At 37.6% G+C, this 25,278-nt stretch overlaps 1 protein-coding gene across 1 annotated transcript in view; it reads right to left on the minus strand.

Moving 5' to 3' along the window:
* ICA1L (islet cell autoantigen 1 like) overlaps nucleotides 1–21,887 on the minus strand; it is a 39,179-nt gene extending 17,292 nt beyond the window's left edge. The window contains exons 1-8 of the mRNA XM_065880540.1: nucleotides 21,726–21,887; nucleotides 19,300–19,372; nucleotides 14,747–14,870; nucleotides 13,386–13,584; nucleotides 11,511–11,636; nucleotides 9,936–10,034; nucleotides 8,603–8,688; nucleotides 5,909–5,952 (exon numbers count right to left, since the gene is read on the minus strand). Coding sequence (XP_065736612.1) covers nucleotides 5,909–5,952; nucleotides 8,603–8,688; nucleotides 9,936–10,034; nucleotides 11,511–11,636; nucleotides 13,386–13,584; nucleotides 14,747–14,870; nucleotides 19,300–19,372; nucleotides 21,726–21,887 — 913 coding nt within the window. The remainder of the gene's footprint in view (nucleotides 1–5,908; nucleotides 5,953–8,602; nucleotides 8,689–9,935; nucleotides 10,035–11,510; nucleotides 11,637–13,385; nucleotides 13,585–14,746; nucleotides 14,871–19,299; nucleotides 19,373–21,725) is intronic.
* Nucleotides 21,888–25,278: the final 3,391 nt, after the last annotated feature.

Below are 25,278 nucleotides of genomic sequence, written 5' to 3' on the forward strand. Positions count from 1 at the left end.
CCTTTCATCTACTGATGGACATTTAGGTTGCTTCCACATCTTGGCAATTGTAAGTAATGCTGCTATGAACATTGAAATGCATGTATCTTTTTGAATAACTGTTTTGGGGTTTTTTTTGCATATATACCCAGGAGTGGAATTGCTGGGTCATATTTTTAGTTTTTGGAGAAACCTCTATACTTTTTTCCACAGTGGCTGCACCAATTTACATTCCTACCAGCAGTGTACGAGGGTTCCCTTTTCTCCATATTCTCACCAACATTTGTTATTTGTGGTCTTTTTGATGACAGCCATTCTGACAGGTGTGAGGTGATATCTCATTAGTTTTAATTTGCATTTTTCTGATGATCAACAATGCTCAGCATATTTTCATGTTCCTGTTGGCCAACTGTATGTCTTCTTCGGAAAGATGTCTATTCAGGTCTTCTGCCCTTTTTTTTTTTTTTACATCTTTATTGGAGTATAATTGCTTTACAATGGTGTGTTAGTTTCTGCTTTATAACAAAGTGAATCAGTTATACATATACATATGTTCCCATATCTCTTCCCTCTTGCGTCTCCCTCCCTCCCACCCTCCCTATCCCACCCCTCCAGGTGGTCACAAAGCACCGAGCTGATCTCCCTGTGCTATGCGGCTGCTTCCCACTAGCTATCTACCTTAGGTTTGGTAGTGTATATATATGTCCATGCCTCTCTCGCTTTGTCACAGCTTACCCTTCCCCCTCCCCATATCCTCAAGTCCATTCTCTAGTAGGTCTGTGTCTTTATTCCTGTCTTACCCCTAGGTTCTTCATGACATTTTTTTCCCTTAAATTCCATATATATGTGTTAGCATACGGTATTTGTCTTTCTCTTTCTGACTTACTTCACTCTGTATGACAGACTCTAGGTCTATCCACCTCATTACGATAGCTCAGTTTCGTTTCTTTTTATGGCTGAGTAATATTCCATTGTATATATGTGCCACATCTTCTTTATCCATTCATCCGATGATGGACACTTAGGTTGTTTCTATCTCTGGGCTATTGTAAATAAAGCTGCAATGAACATTTTGGTACATGACTCTTTTTGAATTATGGTTTTCTCAGGGTATATGCCCAGTAGTGGGATTGCTGGGTCATATGGTAGTCCATTTTTTAATTAGGTTGTGTTTTTGATGTTGAGTTGTATGAGCTGTTTATGTATTTTGGATAACCCCTTATCGGTCATATCATTTGCAAATTTTTTCTCCTATTGCATAGGTTGCCTTTTCATTTTGTTGATGGTTTCCTTTGCTGTGCAAAAGCTTTTAAGTTTGATTAGGTCCCACGCGTTTATTTTTGCTTTTATTTCCCTTGCTTTAGGAGATGAATCCAAAAAAATATTACTATGATTTATGTCAAAGAGTGTTCTGCATATGTTTTCCTCTAGGACTTCTGGTTTCCAGCCTTACATTTAGGTCTTCAATACATTTTGAGTTTATTTTTGCCATTGGCAGCAATGTGGATGGACTTGGAGGGTATTATGATAAATGAAATAAGTCAGACAGAGAAAGACAAACACTATGATGACACTTATATGTGGAATCTAAAAAATACAACAAACTAGTGAACATAACCAAAAAAAAACAGGCACACAGATATAGAGAACCAACTAGTAGTTATCAGTAGGGAGAGGGAAGAGGGAAGTGCAAGTTTGGGGTATGAGGTTAAAAGGTACAAATTATTACATATAAAATAAGCTATAAGGATATATTTTATAACACAGAGAATATAGCCAATATTTTACAATAACTGGTGGGTTGGCCAAAAAGTTCGTTTGGGTTTTTCTGTAAGATGTTATGGAAAAACCCGAAAGAACTTTTTGGCCAATCCAATATAAATGGAGCATAACCTTTAAAAACTGAATCACTACGTTGTACACTGTAACATATAATATTGTACATAAACTATACTTCAATAAAAAAGGGACATAACTGCCGATACAGCAGGCTTTAAAAGACAAAATAATACTATAGATGGATGGTGAAACTACAACAATGTCCATTATATTTCATTTATGACTGTTAAAAAAATGTTCTCTACTTAGGTACAGGATTATGCATGCAAAATTAGCTAACCTTTGGAACAGAAGTCTGAAGGTATGTTAGATATATGAGCTCATGATTATTATAGCTTCTTAAATAGTTTCTTTTATCAATATGGTATTTATGTGTATACTTAAAAATACCTATCACATTTATTGGATGCCTACTGTGTGCTATATAGTTGATAAATATATCTAGCCCTAATGTCCTGCAAGGCAAGAGTGTATGACTCATTTTTCAGATAAGAAAAATGAGAGGCATAAATGACTTGTTTTAAAAAAAAGCCAGCATTCAAACCCAATTTTTCTGGCTCAAAAGCTACAGTAATTCATATATATGTTGACTGTACATATAATATATATTTATTAAAAAATAAGAACACCAAAAATAATAACACAAATTTAAATATGAGGATAACTTTGAAACAATCATACAACCCTGTGAAATGAATAACTACACTAAAAGCACCTCTAGCTTAGAGAAGACCAGAATTCCCTAAAGAAGATAACTGGACCCTCTAATTAGGTACTGCTTGAAAGCTAACTCATTGCTGAGCATAGCCTCCAGTTTCGCCTGACCAGGAAGCCTGGACTGAGACCTGGGGCAGCTGCAGAGCATATCCTATTGCCTGCCCAGGCAGGGAAGCAAGTCAGCAGCCCCACCCAACAGGGGAGCATTGCCCCAGCCCACCTGACCAGGATGCCCTAAAAGGGACCCTGGGGAGCCTCCCAGCCTAGCTCACAGTACTGCCCAGCAGCACACCCCAGTCTATAGCCCTGCCTGGCAGCAAAGCCCAGCCTATGTCCATGCCCAGTTGCTGGGCACATCCTGTAGTCTCACTTAGGCAGGGAGCCCAGTCAATGACACCCCCCAACGGTGGGGTACAGTATGAGGCCCCACCCTACCAGGAGGTCTGGCCAGCGACCTTGCCCAGAAGCCGAGCACATCCACAGTGCTGCCCAATTACGAAACTCAGCCTGTGGCTCTGCCTGATCACAAAGTACAGGCTGAGGCTGCATCAGATTGTGAAGCCCTGCTGCAGCCCCACCTGCATGCAGAGGCCAGGCAGCAGCAGCATCTGGTGAGGGAGCACAGCCAGCGACCCTGCCTGACTGGAGGTGATTGTAGAGCCCAGCTAGTAACACCGTCTGACCCTAGAGCACAGTACCACCTTACCACAGAGCCCAGCCAGCAGAACTGCTTGAACACAGAGCCTAGCAAGTAGCCTGCCCACCTCTGCCACCTGAGAGCAGGGGCAGCAACTTCACCCAACCAGAGACTGTGACCCATTATAGTTAAACTGTCTAAAGTCAATGACAGAACTTTGAAAGCAGCAAGAGAAAAGTGACTTGTCACATTCAAGGGAAACCCTATAAAACCATAAGCAGATTTCTCTGGAGAAACTCTGCAGGCCAGGAGAGAGTGGGACGATATATCCAAAATATTGGAAAAAAAAAACTGTCAATGAAGAATACTGTATCAGCAGAGCTGTCCTTCAGAAATGAAGACCTGATAAAGACTTTCTCAAACAAACAAGTTGGGAAAGTTCATTACCACTAGACCTGCCTTACAAGAAATGCTAAAGGGCACTTTACAAGCTGCAATAAAAGGATGCAAATTAACCTTGTAAAAATGCATGAATGTGTACAACTCATCAGTAAAGGTAAATATATAGTCATAGTCAGATTCTGTAATATTGTAACAGTGGTGCATAAATCACTTTCAATTCCAGTTTAAAAGTTAAAAAACAAACATATTAAAAATAACTATAGTGGGCTTCCCTGGTGGCGCAGTGGTTGAGAGCCTGCCTGCTGATGCAAGGGACACAGGTTCGTGCCGCGGTCTGGGAAGATCCCACATGCCGCAGAGTGGCTGGGCCCGTGAGCCATGGCCACTGAGCCTGTGCGTCCGGAGCCTGTGCTCTGCAGTGGGAGAGGCCACAACAGTGAGAGGCCCGCATACCGCAAAAAACCAACCAACAAACAAAAACTATAGTAATTTGTTATTGGACACACAATGTAAAAAACATGTAAACTATAATATCAATAACCTAAAATGTGAGGGGAGGAGAAGTAGAAGTATAGAGTTTCTGTATGCTATCAAATTAAATTGTTATCAGCCTAAAATAATGTTATAAATATAAGACATTTTATTGTAAGCCTCATGGTAATCACCAAAAAAAACCCTGTAATAGGTACATAAAAAGTTAAGATAGAAGAATCAAAGCATACCACCACAAAAAGTCATCAAGTCACAAAGGAAGATACAAGAAAGGAATAAGGGAACAAAGGAACTACAAAACAGTCAGAAAACAATGAACAAAATGGCATTAGTAAATCCTTACCTATCAATAATTAAATGTAAATGGATTAAATTCTCCAATCAAAAGACATTTTAGGGCTTCCCTGGTGGTGCAGTGGTTGAGAGTCCGCCTGCCGATGCAGGGGACACAGGTTTGTGCCCCGGTCCAGGTCGTGCCCGGTCCAGGTGAGCCATGGTCGCTGAGCCTGCACGTCCAGAGCCTGTGCTCCACAACGGGAGAGGCCACAACAGTGAGAGGCCCGCGTACCGCAAAGAAAAAACAACAAAAAACAAACAAACAAAAAAAACTCTTTGACACTGGTCTTGGCAATGATTTTTGGTATGTGACACAAAAAGCTCAAGACACAAAAGCAAAAATAAACAAGTGGGACTACATCCAACTAAAAATCTCTGGGAAAAAAAAGAAGATCAAGAAAATGAAAAGGCAATCTACAGAATAGGTAAAATATCTGCACACCACAGATGTGTTAAGGGGTTCATATCTAAAATATATAATACACTCATGTAACTCAATATTAAAAAAACCAACAACAGTAATCTGATTTTCAAAATAGGCAAAGTAGACATTTTTCCAACCAAAGACATATAAATGGCCAATAGAGACTTGAAATGGTGTTCAACAGTACTAATGAAATCAAATACAAATCAAAACCACAATGAAATATCACCTCACGACTGTTAGAATGGCTGTATAAAAAAGACAGGAGATAAATGCTGGTGGCGATGTGGAAAAAAAGGAAGCCTTGTGTACTGTTGGTGGGAATGTCTAAATTGGTATAGCCATTATGAAAAACAGTATGGAGGTTCCTCAAAAAATTAAAAATAGAACTACTATATGATCCAGCAATTCCACTTCAGGGTTTATATACAAAGGAAATGAAATCACTATCTCGAAGTGGCATCTGCACCCTCAGTTCACTGCTGCACTGGCTCACTGCTGCTCAAGAGGGCATTATGTTAAGTGAAATAAGTCAGACAGAGGAAGACACTATGATCTCACTTAAATGTGAGATCTAAAAAAGCCGAACTCCTAGAGACAGAGAGTAGACTGGTGGTTGCTAGGGCCTGGGGGATGGGGGAAATGGGGAGATTGGCCAAAGGGTACAACCTTCCAGTTATAAGAAGAGTAAGTTCTGGAGATCTAACATATAGCATGGTAACTATAGTTAAAAACAATTGCTAAGAGAGTAAATCTTAAATGTTCTTATGCCCAAAATAAATATGGTAACTATGTGAGATGATAGATGTGTTAACTAATCTTATGGTGAAAATCATTTTGCAATACTAGAATATACCAAATCATCACCCTGTGTACCTTAAACTTACAGTGTTACATGTCAATTACAGCTCCTCAATAAAGCTGGGGGAAAAAGGCGAACTCAAGTTTGTACAGAAGAGGCTTACAAAGGGACTTAACATTTTTTAATTGAATGGATATTAACACAATCCCCAAAGGCTGTAACAAACTGTTTTGGCATTTAACTGTGATCATTTCACATTTTAATGAATTTACCCTCTTACCTGGTTCACTTCCCAAGCTCACTTCCTCATCTGAGAAAACTAACCTAAAGTAAAGACAAAAAAATCCAAAGGTTTTGGTTAAAATACATTTGGGACTCATACTCTACAAACAGTTTTATGTGGCTTAAAAAAATTTTTTTTTTTAAACTGAGGAGACATATAAAATAGTTGTCCGGTAGATCTCCTAAAATCTGTCTGAGACAAATCTTCTTCTCTAGAGCTACACAGACTGTAAAAATAATCCTTCACCTCTTATTCTTTCAATGTATATTTACTGAGTATTGATGAAGCACCAAGCACCGCGTTCAGCATGGTAAACGCTGTGCTAAATACTATACCACAGAGAACATCTGTCACCAACGCCATCAAGTATGAAGTTTAGTTTTCAAGCATTAAAAGGTTTTTTGCTCATCCCACTACTGGGCATATAACCTGAGAAAATCATAATTCAAAAAGAGACATGTACCACAATGTTCACTGCAGCACTATTTACAATAGCCAGGAAATGGAAGCAACCTAAGTGTCCGTCGACAGACGAATGGATAAAGAAGATGTGGCACATATATACAATGGAATATTACTCAGCTGCAAAAAGAAACGAAATTGAGTTATTTGTAGGAGGTGGATGGACCTAGAGTCTGTCATACAGAGTGAAGTAAGTCAGAAAGAGAAAAACACATACCATATGCTAATGCATATGTATGGAATCTAAAAAAAATGGTACTGATGTACCTAGCGGCAGGGCAGGAATAAAGACGCAGACATAGAGAATGGACTTGAGGACACGGGGGTGGGGAGGGAAGCTGGGGAAAAGTGAGAATAGCATTGACATATATACCCTACCGAATGTAAAATAGATAGCTAGTGGCAAGCAGCTGCATAGCACAGGGAGATCAGCTCCGTGCTTTGCAAAGACCTAGAGTGGTGGGATAGGGAGCGTGGGAGGGAGGCTCAAGAGGGAAGGGATATGGGGATATATGTATGCATATGGCTGATTTACTTTGTTGTACAACAGAAACTCACACAGCATTGTGAAGCAATTATACTCCAATAAAGATGTATAAAAAAAAAGGTTTTGCTCAAGAATACTTGGGAACTAGAGGGAATGAAGAACTGCAGAAAAAATGGAGTACTCTATTTTGAACAACAAAGTGATGCTTACAAAAGAAGGCACATTTGCCTAAAACATTCCGAACCAATACTAATTTTGGAAATTTATATCATCCATCTGGTGTAATAATAAAAAAATGAGATAAAGAAATTGAACCAGATTTAGTTATTATTCCAGGGGTATAACCTCACAACTCTAGTATTGGAGGGTTTTTAAAAATAAGCCTTTAAAGACACTTAAAAAGCAATATAGTATTTATTTGCAAATACTACAAAATAAGCCTACAGAGGAAACAGATACTTTGATTTGGGATGAAATTTCCAACGACAGAATACATAGATGGTGTTTTAAACACTTTGAATGGAAGAGAAGGTGAAGTGCTTTGGAATCTGTTAGTTAACTCAAAAGGTAGCTTTCGGACTTCCCTGGTGGCGCAGTGGTTAAGAATCCGCCTGCCAATGCAGGAGACATGGGTTTGATCCCTGGTCTAGGAAGATCCCACATGTCGAGGAGCAACTAAGCCTGTGCACCACAACTACTGAGCCTGTGCTCTAGAGCCTCCGAGCCACAACTACTGAAGCCCGCGTGCCCAAAGCCCGTGCTCCACAACAAGAGAAGCCACCGCAATGAGAAGCTCGCACACCGCAACAAAGAGTAGCCCCCGCTTGACGCAGCTAGAGAAAGCCTGCGCACAGCAATGAAGACCCAATGCAGCCAAAAATAAGAAAAATAAATAAAAATTTTTTAAAAGGTAGCTTTAATAATGCTGAAGATGTATGAGAAGATTCTGAATAAAACTTTCATAAAATGTGATAACGGAAATATTTACCAATTTAATATGCTTAATGTACAATTTTAAATGTCAATGTATAACTAAGTTAATATATTTAATTCATATCTATACATTTGATTGTGTAATCTATATATGAAAACATTTATATATCCAAGTTAGTAAAAAAATTTGTATTTTCCCCTAGAGAAAAGGGTGAAATACTTATATTTCAGATCACCTTCCACTCAACAATATATGGTTGTCATTGTTTGGGCCTATTTCTGGGTTCGCTACTATACTCAGTGCAGTCTGGTTAAAATGACAAGTGGCAGTTCTGAAAGGAAAACAAAGGTAAGATGTAATTAAAGGGAAGGAAAGAGGCAACATGAAAGATGTGCACAGCAAGAGCCTCCATTTTCAGGTAACCAATCCCAGTCCCATCTGTGTTGTTTTGGAGACAGATTTTCAGTAGCTTCTGTCTCATAGCTGCTGACACCTGTCCCTTTCTTCTTCAAGCTGCCCCTTCTGGGATTCACTAGGTAAAGGCTCTTAATACAAGGCTCAGTCTCCCACACTATAGAATTTGGGTTTATCACCCAAATTGTTCTGTATTCCTATCATCAACTTTGCCTACCATGTTAAAAATGGGGGAGGGGGGTGGTAGGTTTCAAAACAAACGTTTAACATTAATTGGAAAAATGACAGAGAAATAAGTATTCGGTAAACCAAAGAAGAAGCAACTCTTTCCAAATATATGGTACAATGGTATCCAGGACCTCCATAACATGATCTATAACTTTTGTCTGCTTACTTATTGAGGTTTTCCGGGAGAGAACTGTCTTCTATTCGTTCTTCCTTGTGGTCTTCAGTAAGCTTGACTGGAGTGCCTTGTAGTTGCTAAGGGTAAGAAATTCAATGTTAAGTAGATGCAAAGAATCTGTTTCTCGCTTTGTGCAAACGAAAATGAGAACAAAAATTCTAGAGAACGATATAAAACAGGAAGAGTTTTAAAGTAGAGATATGGGAGACGTATGCTGATGTAATTTGACCCGAGCCCTGTGTCCTTTGTATCCTGGCAGCCTGTAGCCACTATGCACACCATGGGCCAGCCACAGGGTTCACCACTCTGTGATATGCCAAAGAAAAAGAAGACTTACACTGTGTCGCCAGCCGGTACTGCAACGTTCTAAATACAATTAAAGATTTTCAACTTCAAGTCTGAGCAGAAATTGGATGTTAAATTTCCCTAAATAGACAGTATGCTATACAGTAAAGCATTAACATAGAAAAAGTAAAAAACAAAACACCTACACAACAACAAAAAACAAATTCAAGGGTATCTACCAAAAACAGAAGATGCTATGCCAGAACCTGACTTAAAAATCCATACTAAGCCCCTGTAATATACAGTTGCAGGATATGAACCCGTCACAGATATCACATCCAACTTAGGCACACTCAACATTATCAAGCTCTACTGAAAATAAAGCAGAATGATAAGTTCAAAGGTACTGAAACCTAGCTTACCAGAACTGAAGAAATGATTAACACAGCGCATCTCTGCTGGATAAGGCATATGCACAGAAGGTTGACAGGAAGGGTACATTTTCACGTAGGTGTTACAGAAAGAGCTGACCTAATACAGTAGTCTCTTCAGAGGCAACCACACATACATAATGACCAAAACTGGCACAATTTTTGTATCATGAATCACATCTATGATATGAGTGTAAAAGTAAAGCAAGGAGATTCTTCTTTAACTCCTATAATTGTCAGGTGGGTAATGTGGTCATTTTTGAAAACACATTACCACTTTCCATCACTTGTTCCTCTTAAGTTTTTCCTTTCCATAACCTTTTCTCTCTTTTGTATTTTAATTTTCTTTTCACTTTCTCTTTCTTTTATTCCCCCTTCCCCCCACCCTACAAATATCTTGAGCCCACCAGCAGTATTTCCATGTATTTGTTTAGTGCTGCTGGTAGAATCTGGAATCAGGGAACTTCAGAAAAATGGCTGAAAGAGTGTAGAAAAATGTTTCCCAGTGTTTTGTAAAGTTGAAATTAGGCTTAGCAAAAAGTAGTTTCAAAGTTATTATCCAAATGATGTGTAATAAATCTAAGAAAAGACCATTGAAAGAAATGTACCTTGAGAGCTACAAAATCACACGGATGAAAGCCAATACAGGTCCCATGGATTTGGGACATCATTCGAGCTGTTTTCTCCCAGAATCCAAGCAATGTCCTCTGCAGAAAAAGAAAAGGTGACACTACAGTTCTCCTCCCTCTCCTCTTTTTTCAGTGCTATTTTTCCTCACTATCGTAGATGAATAGTTGTCAAATAATAAGAAGTAGGAACTAAAATCAATTCCCAAGTTTGGTGAACCAGCAAGCACTGTAAACAGTAATTCTCCATAAGAATTGGCGTTGTATCTGCATGTATGTGTGCCTATCTGTATACAGCACTGAAATGTACACTGGAGCCAGCTAGAGTGTAATTGCAGCCAAGAGAATGAAACTGGCAGATTAGAACACCTTCTGAGGAATCCAAAAGAAAAATGGTAAAAGCACCAAAATATCATATTTGCATTAGAAGTATATGTGTAAATCTTTATGTTGGTAAGCATATAATACAAACCTTTATTAATTGGAGTAAAATAATTTGTACCACTAAATTTGGACTTTCATTTAGAGTTCAAGAAAGACTTGTCAAAAAAATGTGCTATGAAGCTAACTCAAGTAATTCTCCCTGCAGTGGAAGCACAGAGTCTTAACCACTGGGCCACCAGGGAAGTCCTGTCACATACTTTTATTTTCAAGTGCATCCTCTCTTGATTTCTGAATTCCACAGTACTGAACTGAATTAGGTAGATTCCCTAAAAGCAGCAGTGAATACCCATTTCCTTTAGTTTGTATCGTTTTCTCATGTAAAAAAACGTATTCTCCTATTTTGCCATTTACAAATACCTGATAAAATCAGTTAACTGCTACCTGTTAATACCTAACTTACTCATTGTATGCTATTTATATATGATTTGGAATAAAGCAAGCACAAATGAGACTTCTGAGATTAAAGTGGTGTGGAACGGCAATTTGGCAGAATGAAAAGAACACAAGACCTAGAATTAGAAAACAAGTTTTTAAGCCCAACATTGCCATTGAATTCTCATTTAATTCTCACTTTCCTCATCCATAAAATGATAGAAAAGTGTTGCAGAGCATGGGCTCTAGGCATGTAGGCTTCAGTAGCTCTGGCATTTGGGCTCAGTAGTTGTGGCTCACAGGCTCCAGAGAGCAGGCTCCGCAGCTCGGGGCCACAGCGTATTTGCTTCAAATGAAACTGTATGCAGAACTAGTTTAAAATGGAGTAGCTCTGAATGAACCAAGGCTAATAGGCCTTGAATCCTGCCTCCTCTCCACATTCCCCTCCTCAACCCTAGACAGTCCGTAAGTGTCTGTCTGTCTCTCCTAGGATACCAAGGGGAATAATGTGAAGCTATGGGAGTAGGCAAAGAAAGACCCTAAGGTCTTTTCCAGTCTGAAAAGACTGGAAAAGTCTTTTCCATTCATGATTCTGAATGCCATAACTCAATAAGCAATTTCAGCAAAGTCAAAGGAATCTGATCAATTATACAGTTTTTTTGCACTCTTTAGACAACTTTTAAAAAGGAATCTCACCACTCATCTTTACTGCAAGGACATGCTGACCATGGAGGTGGGTACCTGGTAGGTAGCGAGTGAATAAGACAACATATTGCAGCGACTAGCTCCAAGTAAATCCACTTTCTGACAAACATCCATCTTTAACTTGTCAAAAGAAGCTTTGCTATTTCTCACTTGGATCTGTACCTGCAACCACAAAAATGTTAGTTATTATTGCTTATAATACAGAAATAAATATACCACACAGGTTTATGATACATGTTTTCAGACACATGAAATTGTAATAAAGAAGACTAATTCCCTTTCCCTGTATTATTTCAAAATTAATGGAAAAGATTTTGGTTATTTTTAGAAACTGTAGGAGACTCTTTCCAGCAGATATGTTTATGCTGAGAAACTATGTGATGAAAGAGAGAAAGTACATAGTTAAGAAAAAAAAAACAGATTCCAAATAAAAACAAACATCCAAAACTACTGATGGATAATATTTACCTAAGAAAGAGTAGAAGAATAAATGGAAAGAGGACATAGTAAAAGTGTTGAGAAGCATTAATAATAGTTCTGAATCATACAGATATATTTATAAACTTAAATACAGGCTTATTATATTTCTTACAAATGAATAATTTATCACCAAATAGTGTGAATACTCAACTTTAAATATATTTATTCATTCATTCAACAAATACTTATGAGGTATCTATTATGTGCCAGGCACTGGGATGCTGTGGTGAACAATGCTCTTCCTCACCATCCCTGAGTGAGGAGGCCCAGGAAAAAAAGAAAAAATATATATAACATAATCTCAAGTCACAAAGATAACATATAAATGCAACAGAAGTGGGTGACAACATTTGATTAGATGGTCAGGGAAGCCCTTGGTGAGTTCATGCATGATGTGTGAACTGGGATAGGAAGATGATGAGCAGGCCCTGCTAAGACCCTGAGGAGAGCCTTCTAGACCCAGGGAAAAGGAAGGACAAAAGTCCTGGGTGTGGGAAGTGTTTCCAGAGCAGGAAGGAATAGGGTAGAGCCGATTCCTTCCTCAAGCATAGAAAGGGCTGGAGCACAGAAAGTAAGTACTGTACAAAATGTGGCAGCAGAGGGACCAGAGATCAGACTGTGCAGGGCTATTTGGGTCTAGATGAGAGGTGTGGATTATATTCTTTTTTTTTAATTGAGGTGAAATTCACATAACATATACTTAACCGTTTTAAAACTGTACAATTCAGTGACACTAGTTCATTGACAATGTTGTGTAACCACTCCCTTGGATTGTATTGTATTGTATTGTCAAGGATTATAAAGGGGACAGAATAACAGGTTGCCTGAGGCCATGTGTCCAGCTACTGCTCAGGTCTGTTGGAGTAATCATTGAGGCAAAGAACTTGTAACGGCTAGTAAAAAGACTCCATCAATACTAAATATAAATATGGATTTTTATTATAGGCACTTTATGAAGGAGTTAGTGAATTTTACTATTTATGTATGGTAAATTCAGGGAATACAATTTATAATAAGGAGTTTACTTAGCAAAATATATGTTCACACATATAGTTGCTTTAACAGTTGTGGTCAAACTATGTATTGTGGCAGAATGAAAAATCTGATAACCTTCACTTATAATTAATAATCATTTTACATGAGTTTTTCCTTAAGTTTTTTTTCCTGACTAATGAACTGTTTTCCTCCTGCAAACAACTCCTAAAAGTCCAGGTAGGCAACATTTAAAAGGTAGATCTATTATGCCACTCAAAGAGTAAAAAAAAAAAAAAAAAAAGTGTGACAACCTTTTGTACGTTAACTGAAGATTTCCAAGCAACCAAGAATTTATAATATAACACAGTTTCCAAAAATAGTCCGATGTTTTATACTCTTGATTAAATTATTCTGTAGAGCTTCAAGAAAACATAAAAAAGGGATGTATTTTCATACTTTTCGGAACTTTTCCATTTGTTTTAAGGTGTCTGGGTCCAGTTCTTGGGACACGTCTTTCATCCACAGCAGAGCTCCTCTATATTCTGTGCGCGCCTGCTCCATCCGATTGACTGTCATCAAGGTATCAGATACTGCCCTTTGACTGAATGTTGCTACTTCTTGCTTAAGACGAGACAGGGGAGTATACAGAGCCAATCTAATGGCAGAGAGGTAAAAATAAGAGGCATGTACATTCCATAAGCAAAATAAAACAAAAACAACCATAAAGCATAACTTGCTATCAAGATGAGTCTTTAAACAGGAAATTATTAAGATGCCTAAGAAAATCAGAAAGCAAATAAGGATCATACAGTTAACTTTGAACTGTTAATAAAGATGTGTTTCTATCTCTCCCTTTCTTATTTCAGGAAATATCAATATATCATTTTTGCAACATTTTAGATGTTTATCCATGTATAAATAATTTGCCAAGTAAATGCCATTTAGAAAAGAATTCCTTTAGTAAAGAGATCCTATATTTATAAAGCATAATCCTATGAGCAGAAAGCCTTTCTTTTGACAAATTTAGGGAAAACCTGGGTATAGAAAAGCAGATAAAATGCTAGATGAAGGAATGAGGATAAAATTCTTAGCAGCTGAGGATGAGAACAAGAGAAAAAAGGATTTAAGAAACACAAGTCAAACCCAGCTCCTCTGGTCTGCTTTTGACTTTGTGGCAATAGAGGGGCTTTTATTGGCTATCTCTTTGTCACCTCCTTAAAGGTGGACTTTTGCACTAATATGGTGTTTCAGAATAAAGCCACTTAAGTTATACATTGTCATTACAGGTCCAATAAAGTCTATTTTTATTTTTCTCTAGAAAATGCAAAGATTTTGGCTTTATTTAGTAATTGTAGGAGATTCTTTGCAGCAGGTATCTTTATGTTAAAAAGTTGTAAAATAATGAATGCAAAGTATATAATTAAGAAGACAAAATTTCCTCTGCCTAAAAAGAGGAAAAGTTCCAATGTACTCATAGATAGTATAATATCCAAAAAGTGAAAAAAATATATATATACATGTTTAAGTTTTAGCCATTCTGTGCCTCTGTTACATTAAACCACTTAAGAAATTTAAGTACAGGCCTAAAGTCTATTTCTAGGAATTAAGCAACCTGTGAATGTCAATTTTTAAATAATTATTTTAAATTCAAAATAAATAAGAGTTAGGCATCAAAACAACTATATACTGCAATATACTTCTCTTTTAACCCTCTAATGGAATGAAGAGAAACCTTTACAACTATGCAAATTTAACTACACACATCAAAACTGTCATACTGACTACAAATTTAAGGATGATGCAAAACCATGATAAACCTTTGCTTGGCTGAAGAACAGAGTGCCTTGCCAGTGGCATCCATCATTTTGCCAGCCTGAGTTGTATCCCGTTCTGCTTGGAACTTTAAAAAGAGCCCTAGTTCGTTTTCTTCCTCCGATATAACTAGGGAAAAAATGACAGTATAGTTCACTGTTTCATTTCATCATTGGTTTAAAACACACACACACACACACACACACACACACACGACTAAAATTCTCACAGCAATAACTCTCTATACATAAGAATTACTTGGGGGTGGAAGGAGAGACACTTATTTTTAAAATGCAAATTCCTGGGCTTCATCTCCAGAGATTCTGATTTTACAGGTCTGAGGATCTGTTTTTGTTTTTAAACAAGCACTCCAGATGATTCTGATGCACTGACTCCATGGACCTCACTTCAGGAAAGACTGATCTTTAGTGAAAAAAAAAATCCAAAATAATAAAATACAACAAAGCCACAGATGACGCATTTTCAAACGTGCAGAGATGCACTCTAGGATCATTGCCTCTTACAAAGTATTTGGGGGTTTCTATTTATTTATTTATTTAATTTATTTTTGGCTGCATTGGGTCTTCGTCACTGTGCGTAGACTTTCTCTAGTTGCGTCAAGCAGGGGCTACTCTTCATTGCAGTGCGCGGACTTCTCATTGCAGTGGCTTCTCGTTGTGGAGCACAAGCTCTAGGCACACACGCTTCAGTAGTTGTGGCTTGCGGGCTCTAGGGCGCAGGCTCAGTAGTTGTGGTGCACGGGCTTAGCTGCTCCGCGGCATGTGGGATCTTCCTGGACCAGGGCTCAAACCTGTGTCCCCTGCATTGGCAGTCAGATTCTTAACCACTGCGCCACCAGTGAAGCCCCTGGCTTTCTATTTAAACTTAACTTATTCTTGTCTCCCATCCTGGCTTCATTTTCCTATGCTCAGTATCTCAGACCCACAACTGTCCATGATTTGGTTCCTAAAACCCTTAAAGTTGTCATGTAGTACAATACTACTCAAAGTGTGGTCCGTAGACCAATGCCAGTCCAGAACCATTTGCTACCAGCTTGTGACAGATATCAAAACTAAGAAACTATTTAGAAACTTTTACCAATTTGACTGTTTTATATCTGAGTCTAATAATAAAAAAGTGTGCCTATATTTTGCATGTCTTCTTTAATTTTTTTTCTGAAAATTCATTTTTATTGTATTTTCAAAAGTGTCAGTTTACAACGGATTGAAAGTAAAACACAAGACAGAAAATGGCCCTTCACCACAGTTTTAGAAGCACTGATCTAGTGGAAGATGACCCTTTAATCACAATAAGACAAACAGGTGAGGAAGCCCATAAAGTGTTCAAATTGTAAGCTTAAAGTGAAAAACAAGGACTTCTCTGGTGGCGCAGTGGTTAAGAATCCACCTGCCAATGCAGGGGACATGGGTTCGAGCCCTGGTCCAGGAAGATCCCACATGCCACAGAGCACCTAAGCCCGTGCACCACAACTACTGAGCCTGCATGCCACAACTACTGAAGTCTGCATTCCTAGAGCCCGTGCTCCACAACAAGAGAAGCCACTGCAATGAGAAGTCCGTGCACCGCAACGAAGAGTAGCTCCCACTTGCCGCAACTAGAGAAAGCCCATGCGCAGCAACAAACACCCAATGCAGCCAAAAATCAATTAATTAATTAATTAATTTTTAAAAGAATTCTATAAAAAAAAGTGAAAAACATGACAAATGTCATGCTTAATTTCACTCTAGTTTACTGATGGAAAAACTGAAGTTAAAAACTGAAAGGGAAGTCCCTTTTAATACCTCTGAGGCAGCAGGGGAACTCAGGCCTTCTCACTTGCTAGCTGCCCCCCCGCCTGGTCCTCCCTGTAGTACCTACAAGGGAGGCCCTAGGAGAGCACGATGGTGTTTGGGAGAGAGTGTCTACACATTCTGTAGTATCATCTTTAATAAAACCGAGTGCTGTTTTATGAACAATTAACCTGATTAAGAGTGGATTGGATTTGAGGAATCTGGTTAATTTAATATTCTCATTACTTCAAAGATGTACAGATTACATATTTCCTTTGAATCAGAACTTCATAAAATACACCTCAATGAAAACTACTAGAAAAAAAATATAAACTTGTAGATGATCCAGAAAGCTCTCTGAGAACTTGGACTATCTCATTAACAAATATCAATTGAACAAGAACCATCATTGAGCCTCATCCTTATCAATGCAGAAAGGGGAGGAGATGAAGCTGAATCTGTGCTAATTCTGTGTTGGGACCTACTGCCAAAAACTACAGAGACCCTACTCCTATGTGTTCTTCCCCAGCCAAGTTATTCTCATAAAGCTTTATAGTGATGGAGGAATCTACTGCAATTGTCCAATGTTAGTCTCAACAGAAGATCTATTAATAAAACAGTCTTCAAGAAATCACACAGTCAAACACAATCTTGAAGAGAAAGTACATGATGAAATCTATATATGTATATCTCTTCCTTACCCTGAAATGCTCCACCAGCATGCTAAAAGATCTGGTGATCCCAGGACAAAATGCAGTATGCACAAACTTGCAAATGTTTCTTTATATTTCTGTCACAGGACTCCCTTGCTCCAATGATTGCAATGGCTTTTTACTGCTTGGTAAAATATTTAAGGTCCTTAGCAATCTGACTCGAATCTTACTTTGCTCTTGTATCACCCTGCTAGTCCCAATTACAAACTCTTCCATCATGCAGACTGTTCTCATTCTTTAACCTTATTCCTTGACTCCAATTCCCTTTCTTCCCACATATTCAACATCTATAAACCTTTTACATTTTACCTCAATTCCCATCTATGGAGTTGCCTTTACCAATCACTCTAATACACAGTTATTTTTCACTCCAAGAGAATTCAGAGGTATGTCTGTATCACTATCCTGAATTCAATTACACACTATTCTTTTTTTTTTTTTTTTTTTTTTTTTTTTTACACACTATTCTTGTCTCTTATTTTGTTACAAAAAGTTGTTTCTCGAACTACTGCCTTGGGAAAAGGACATAGTTTTACACATGGCAGGCACTCAAAAAATTACCATGCTATAATGGATTTCTTGCTTTAACGGGACAACACATGAACTTTGATTGTAAAATTTTGAGACCAATTTACACAGCTACACAAGAAACCATTCATTGAGCAAATATATATTAAGTATGCACTGTATGCTAGACATTGTTTCTAGGTTAGGAGACCAGAAATAAACAGACAAATTCCTGTCCTTAAGGAGGGCATATTCTAGTGGTGGTAAGAAGAACAACAGATAAAATATACAGAATGTTGAATACCGTTAAGTTCTATCGTTAAGTAGACAGACTTATGAGAAAGAGGGGTATTTCATTTTAGATATGGGGGTCAGGGAAGGACTCACTAAAAAGATGACACTTGACCACATACCTAAAGAAGATCGGGAGCCAACTATGCAGATATGCCTACTGTGAAGGAGATTAACATGGCTCAAGAGGAGATGAGATTAGAGAAGTAACAGAATCAGAGAGGTGGCCATGTCCAGTAGGGAACTGTAATTAAGGCAGGAGAAGAGATCCAAAGATTGAGTTCCAATCAGAAGAGGTCAAGAGAGGAGAGGGCTTCCCTGGTGGTGCAGTGGTTAAGAATCCACCTGCCAATGCAGGGGACACGGGTTTGAGCCCTGGTCCAGGAAGATCCCACATGCCACGGAGCAACTAAGCCCGTGCACCACAACTACTGAGCCCGTGTGCCACAACTACTGAAGCCCACGCACCTAGAGCCCGTGCTCCTCAACAAGAGAAGCCACCGCAATGAGAAGCCTGCGCACCGCAATGAAGAGTAGACCCCGCTCGCTGCAACTAGAGAAAGCCCGGGCACAGCAACGAAGACCCAACACAGCCATAAATAAAATAATTTATTTTTAAAAAAAACAGAAGAGAGGAGATTCCAGCAGTGGCACGATACTGAGAAGGAATGACCATTAAAAAGAAATCCAGGGACATGTGGTAACTGGAAGCCAAGCACAGAGAGTGTCTCAAGGAGGGGGCGGATAATCAACTGTGTTAAATAATGTGACACGGACCGAGAATTGGTCCCTGGATTTATTGCTTCATGACTATGACAAGAACAATCTGGTGGAGTGGTGGGAGTGAAAACCTGACTGGGGTGAGTACAAGAGAAAGTGGAAGGAAAGGAATGGACACTGTGCCTACAGATAATTATGTCAAAATTCCCTGTGAAAGGAGCAGAGGAATGGGATGGCAACTGCTAGAGCAAGTAGGGGTTGAGAAAGAGAGCTTTTAAATGATGGAAGCAAATCCACTTAAGACTCTGGGAAGGAAAACTAAACTCAGCGAAATGAATCTGTCAGAGGATCTGATGAACTGAGGACACTGGGGGATTTGAGAACAGGTCACTGTAAATACTCATTTTTGTCATTAGAAACTGTCCACAAAATAACTTAATAAACTACTACTTTTACATTAAACCTTTCATTTAAAAAAATGCAAATGAATATTTATTTTAAATGGGAATTGTCAGATAGATATCTATGATTTCATACCATTGAGTTTTAGCTGATATTTCTCAACTATCTTCAGAAGTTCAGTGCATGTCTCTTGAATGGAGTGAAAAACCTTTGAAATATAAATTTTATTAGGACAATGTAAAGAACCATAAACAAATATAAAATATTTAAAAAGCACTTCAAAAGCAAAACATTTTCTTATAAGTATTATGTCTATTTTCCTTGACTGTGATATACTTCAGTTTTGGTTTTATTTCAGGTGTAGAAAAAGCACATTTAGATTTCCCCCATGAGGGTTGGAAGAAATGGTGATAAATACATGGGAACTAATAAAAATTTATAACTGTGGAATTTGTCCTCCCCTCAGCTCCAAACTATCTAAATAGTAAAAATGTAAATCTAAGATAAACTACATCAAACATTGCTTACCACTGATGAAAAGAGTATAGATAGCCTTAGAAAACACTAACTAACTCGGAGTCTGACTTTTCTCCAATACTAAGCAAAACAGGTCAGTGAGTTTACCATAAAAATTAAATAATGTGTTACAACATCAAAAATAAATTACTTCTGGATTATTTTTGTTTAGAATTTTCCATGAATATTAATCCCTTCATTATCACTGCTGCTAATAGCTAACAAAAAAATAAAATATCCAGTAGGCTCCCATTTCAAAGCAAGCAAGTGAAAATTTGAGATCAGGACACATACACGTGAGGTAACTCTTCACACATATCTATACATTTAGGTTTTCCCAGAGAAACAAGCCAGCATGGGTTTTAGGGTGCAGCCTGAAGAAGACTCACAAAGTCCTTCGCTGAAGAGTTGCTATGAGACTTTAGTTCAAAAAGACCTTGGCACTGTGGTATAATATTAGGCCCTAATCCTTTGAGATTATCAAATGAACTTCCAATATCACCATTAAGCCTGAATGATCTATCTCTGATGTAGTTTTGTTGTTATTTTGATGTTTGATCAGATCGAAGGAAGACTGATAATAGACACTAAAATCTAAGTGGAGGAGCAACCATCAATTTTCCACATAAGTTTAAGTATGTTTGAATTACACTTGGTATATGGATTTGGCAATTTAAAAAGCTGTTTTAAAGCCATATGGAAAGGGATTAGAAAAGAATACAAAAATAGTTCTGTTATGATGAAGTGATTATGATTTTTTTCCCCATGGGTCCTTGAAAGATTTACATACTATTGCTTTTCACTGTTATAATAAAAATATCTTTTTCAGTTTTAGTGAGGTATAATTTGACAAACAAAACTGTAATATATTTAAAGTGTACAACATGATAATTTAAGTATGCATACTTGTATGTATATTTAAAATGAAACTATTTCTCATTCTTAAAAAAATTAGTACAATCGTGGGAGAAAGTTCTTGATTGATTCCAAATATTTGTCTAATGGACAAGAATTACACTGAATATAAAATGTCACCCACACATTACCTAATGATGTGAAACAATACAAAAAAATATACATCTGTGGGAATATATGCAGCAACAGTGAAGAGTTCCCCTGGTGCTAAAACATATTACTTAAAATAAAGTCCCTTCATTTTTTTCCCATATTTTTCACTGAATCCTAAGAAGAATACTTTTCAACACAAAAAGTTTGTTAAATAGAAGTAATTTCTATTTCCATATTTGTTAGGGCAATTACAAAAGTTTATTTTCTGCAGAATAAAATTACTTAGTAGATTAAGACCTATTTAATTAGACTTCTATTTAAAAATATTTAAGAATACCAACAGATTACTACATTCCAAGCATAACAGAACTCCTGCCTGGAAATGTTTGTAAAAGTTACATTAGTATATGTACATGGAATTAGCAAATCTGCATTTAAAAATCTAGATTTTTTTCATTAACGTACATGAGAACTTCCTTCTAATTAGCTTAATTACTTAAAAGCATTTAAAGTTTAAAGTTGTTTCCTGGTAATTAGTCCTTTTATTTTAAATGAAAAACAGAACCAAAAATGCATATCACATACTTCAATTAACTCCACCCCTTAATAATAGAAACAAAAATTCCAACTTGTAAAATCCTCACTCACTATTTGATTTCAGTTAATGTATTGCAGTGAGGTATAGACTTCAGATAAAATAGTACAAAATATTATGACATGATACATAATGAGTATATGGTCCCAATTAGAAATATAATTAATTCATTAACACGGCCTAAAAATTACAATACTTGTGCCAGAGAAATTACTTAGTTCATGATTTATCTAATTTATGAACACCAGTTCTGCCAATCCTCAATCTGTGAGAATTATGATCTCCTATCCAGAAGATCTGATTGATAAATGGATACAATTATTCTATTATCAAGTTTTGCATTTATCCCGATAAGTTCTTCAGTATGAAAGCTTGTCATAGTCCTCTTAGTCGTCCTAGATAATAACAAGTTATATGCAGTACACAGAATCCTAAGATTTACCTCAAGTTTAGCATCCAGTTCAGCATCAGATGCCACTACGTGCTCATCCTCCTTTTTCCCGGTTGCTTTGATAAAGACCTGTTTGGTTTTCCAGTATTTCTTTTGCATTCTGCTGACTACTGACTGGTTATCTTCTGGTCTGGGTTGCCCAAAAAAATCCATGGAGTGACTACAAGAAATAACTGAAATTAAATTTCTTAAAAAAGATTTTCAATAATAAATATCTATTTAGCCAATATTTAATCTAATTGAAAAACTGAAAAAGATACTAAATAGAATATTAATGTTGACAGCTAAACATGCTAATGTTTACTTTGTATGGTCTAAATTTATGTTTTAATTATAACTTGCACAAGTAACAGGCAAAAAGATTAATGATACATTAATTAGGTGACAAAGTGATAAAACTGTTATGATTTTGCAGTAATGGCTGGAAATAATTTTATTTTGTTCGACCAATCTCTATTTGTAGACACTTACTAGTTTCTGATTTTTGCTTTTGTAATAATACTGAAAAATGAACCTGTACACACATCTTTGCATCCTGCTATCATTTCCTTAGGAAAATTTCCTACGGATTAACTGCTATGTCAGAAGAATACACATTTAATATATACCCTCATATATGCAAAGATTCAGATATATACTCTTCTTTAAAAATCACTTAAAGAAATACTTTAGTATCCAATAAATTAACAAAAATAAAGATCTTAAGTATAAGGGAGATATGTTATAAAAGAAATAGAGATGAAAATTGTAACCTTTTGTAAACTTAGAAATTAATGTCTAAGTAATTGTTCTTAACATGGTTAATATGGCTACATTAAGGAAATGCAAATGTGAAAAGTGTTCATTAATGAAATGTAAAAAAAAGAAATAATAATAATAGTTTTAAAAGCCCAGACTATTCCAATAAATGGTGGGAGGTAGGAACCAAGGGAGGTACTAAAATATGTGACTCATTTCCAGGGGAATCAATAGATAACTAATGTATTCTTAATGTTGGTAAAGAAATAGAAGTTCACTTTCTTTTTATTTTGAAATTACTAATCAAATAAAAATAGGATATCTAATTTCTAAGTTATTAGGAGCAAAACAAGAGAACGAGAAAAACCAGCAAAAGCAAAAGAAGACTGGAAAAACAGGAGTAAGGCAACATAACAAATTGTGTAAACTAAGTTGACAGAATAAGAACAATTGTATTATTTACTATAATAAATGAAAACTTCCTCTTAAATACAAAGAATCTCAAATCATAAAAAATAAAACAGTATACACAATTATATGCTATTTGGGATCCGCTTAAAACAAAACGATAAAGAATTATGGGTTAAGATATACCAGGTAGGGACTTCCCTGGTGGCTCAGTGATTAAGAATACGCCTGTCAAAAAAAAAAAAAAAAAAGAATACGCCTGTCAATGCAGGGGACACGGGTTCGATCCCTGGTCCAGGAAGATACCACATGCCATGGAGCAACTAAGCCCGTGCGCCACAACTACTGAGCCTGTGCTCTAGCCACAAGCCACAACTACTGAAGCCCGTGTGCCACAACTACTGAAGCCCGTGCACCTAGAACCCGTGCTCTGCAACAGGAGAAGCCACCGCAATAAGAAGCCTGCGCACTGCAATGAAGAGTAGCCCCAGCTCACTGCAACTAGAGAAAGCCCGCATGCAGCAACAAAGACCCAGTGCAGCCAAAAATAAATAAATAAAATAAATTTATATAAAAGAAGATATACCAGGTAAATATAGTAGAAAGAAAATGAAAGCAGGGGTAGCCACATTAATATCAGACAAAGTAGGTTTAAATAAAAAGCATTATATAGAACAAAGACAAAATGTAAAGTCCACAGGTGGCCACTCTTCCAGATATTTGCTGGATATTCTCCTTTGGATATCCTCCTGGATTCCTGGACAGTATAGATTAATTATCATTTAACTGTAGCGCCTCTCATGTGCTATGCTGGTTACTGAGTTGGACATAATTTGGCATAGAAAATAGTACAGGGGGGTAATGGATTTGATGTAAGCATTATACCGTCTGACAGAAAGTCTTGTGGGAAAACTTGCAGTTTATCTTTCCCCTCCACTTTCTGTCTGCTTTTGCTTGCTTTTGATGGTTTTCAATTAGTTTTCCCCTCCAGATTGTTATCAGCATGAGGGTCAGTCCAACTGTATGACAAACTGCTGATCTCTTCTACTAAGCTGACGTAGGCTTAGGCCCAATCAGTTAAGAGAACAAACTTCTTAGGAGTATCAGAAGAGAACATCTCTTCCCTACCTCAACTCACTTGCTGATGTACCTTGAACAGTATACTCCTGGCCTCTCTCCACTCCCTCACTAGCTCCTTCATACGCAAGGAAGAGTAACTTATCTGATTGGATTTGAGAGCAATAAACTTAGTCCTCCCCTTCCTCTCTGAAATCTATCCTGCCTGCAGAGAGCACACATTCCCTGGCAAGGGGAGGACAGTGACTGGGTGGGTAAATCTGCAAAAGGTGAGATTCGTACATTTGCATTTTTTGGCGGAGGGCACTGCTAAATCTGCTTGCCACTGGGGGTAGGTTGAGTAGAAAGCCAAGTCTTACTGGCTTGACATCATCAGATGACAGAGCTCAAGGCTGGAGAACTACCAGAAATTTAGGAAGAATATCATGGAAGGGAGGGAGCCAAAGAGGAGACCATCTCTGTACACAAGAGCTCCCAAGACCTGTGCTGTTCACTAAACTAATCGTGAAGTGAAGGAGGGGACCCTAGGGGTCCTCGCAGAAAATCAGCAGCTAGAAACTGAAGTAAAGGTTTCAACTGCTACCACTACAGTGGAGACAAGAGTCTGGAATCTAAATTCAGTCAAGTTAACTGCCTTCTAGAATAAAAATTATTTTTCAGAGAAGCAAAACAGAATTCAGAGTCTCTAAAATCCATCATTTAAAAAATCAAGTATCGGGCTTCCCTGGTGGCTCAGTGCTTGAGAGTCAGCCTGCCGATGCAGGGGACATGGGTTCGTGCCCCGGTCCGGGAAAATCCCACATGCCGCGGAGCCGCTGGGCCCGTGAGCCATGGCCGCTGAGCCTGCGCGTCTGGATCCTGCGTGTCCGGAGCCTGTGCTCCACAACGGGAGAGGCCACAAGAGTGAGAGGCCCACGTACCGCAAAAAAAAAAACACACAAAAACAAAAACAAAAGTCAAGTATCCAACTAAAAAACACTAGACATGCAAAGAAATAGGAAAATGTGACCCATACTCCATGAAAAAAAGTCAGTAAAATAGATTCCAAAGATTTCTCAGATATTACAATTATCAGACAAGCACTTTAGACCAGCTATTATAAACATGTAAAAGACTTAAAGTAGGATATGTGCACAATAAATGAATAGACAGAAAATATCAAAAGAAAACAAGTGAAAGTTTCAAGTTGCAAAGTTCAATAAATGCAATTAAAAACTGACTGGATACTCTTAAGAATAAACTGAAGATGGGAGATATAAGAAGTGAAGTTGAATCAATAAAAATTACCTAATCTGAAGAACAGAGAAGAAGAAAAAAAAAA

This window comes from Phocoena phocoena, chromosome 7 (genome assembly GCF_963924675.1).
Source record: "Phocoena phocoena chromosome 7, mPhoPho1.1, whole genome shotgun sequence".
NCBI classification, from domain to species: Eukaryota; Metazoa; Chordata; class Mammalia; order Artiodactyla; family Phocoenidae; genus Phocoena; species Phocoena phocoena.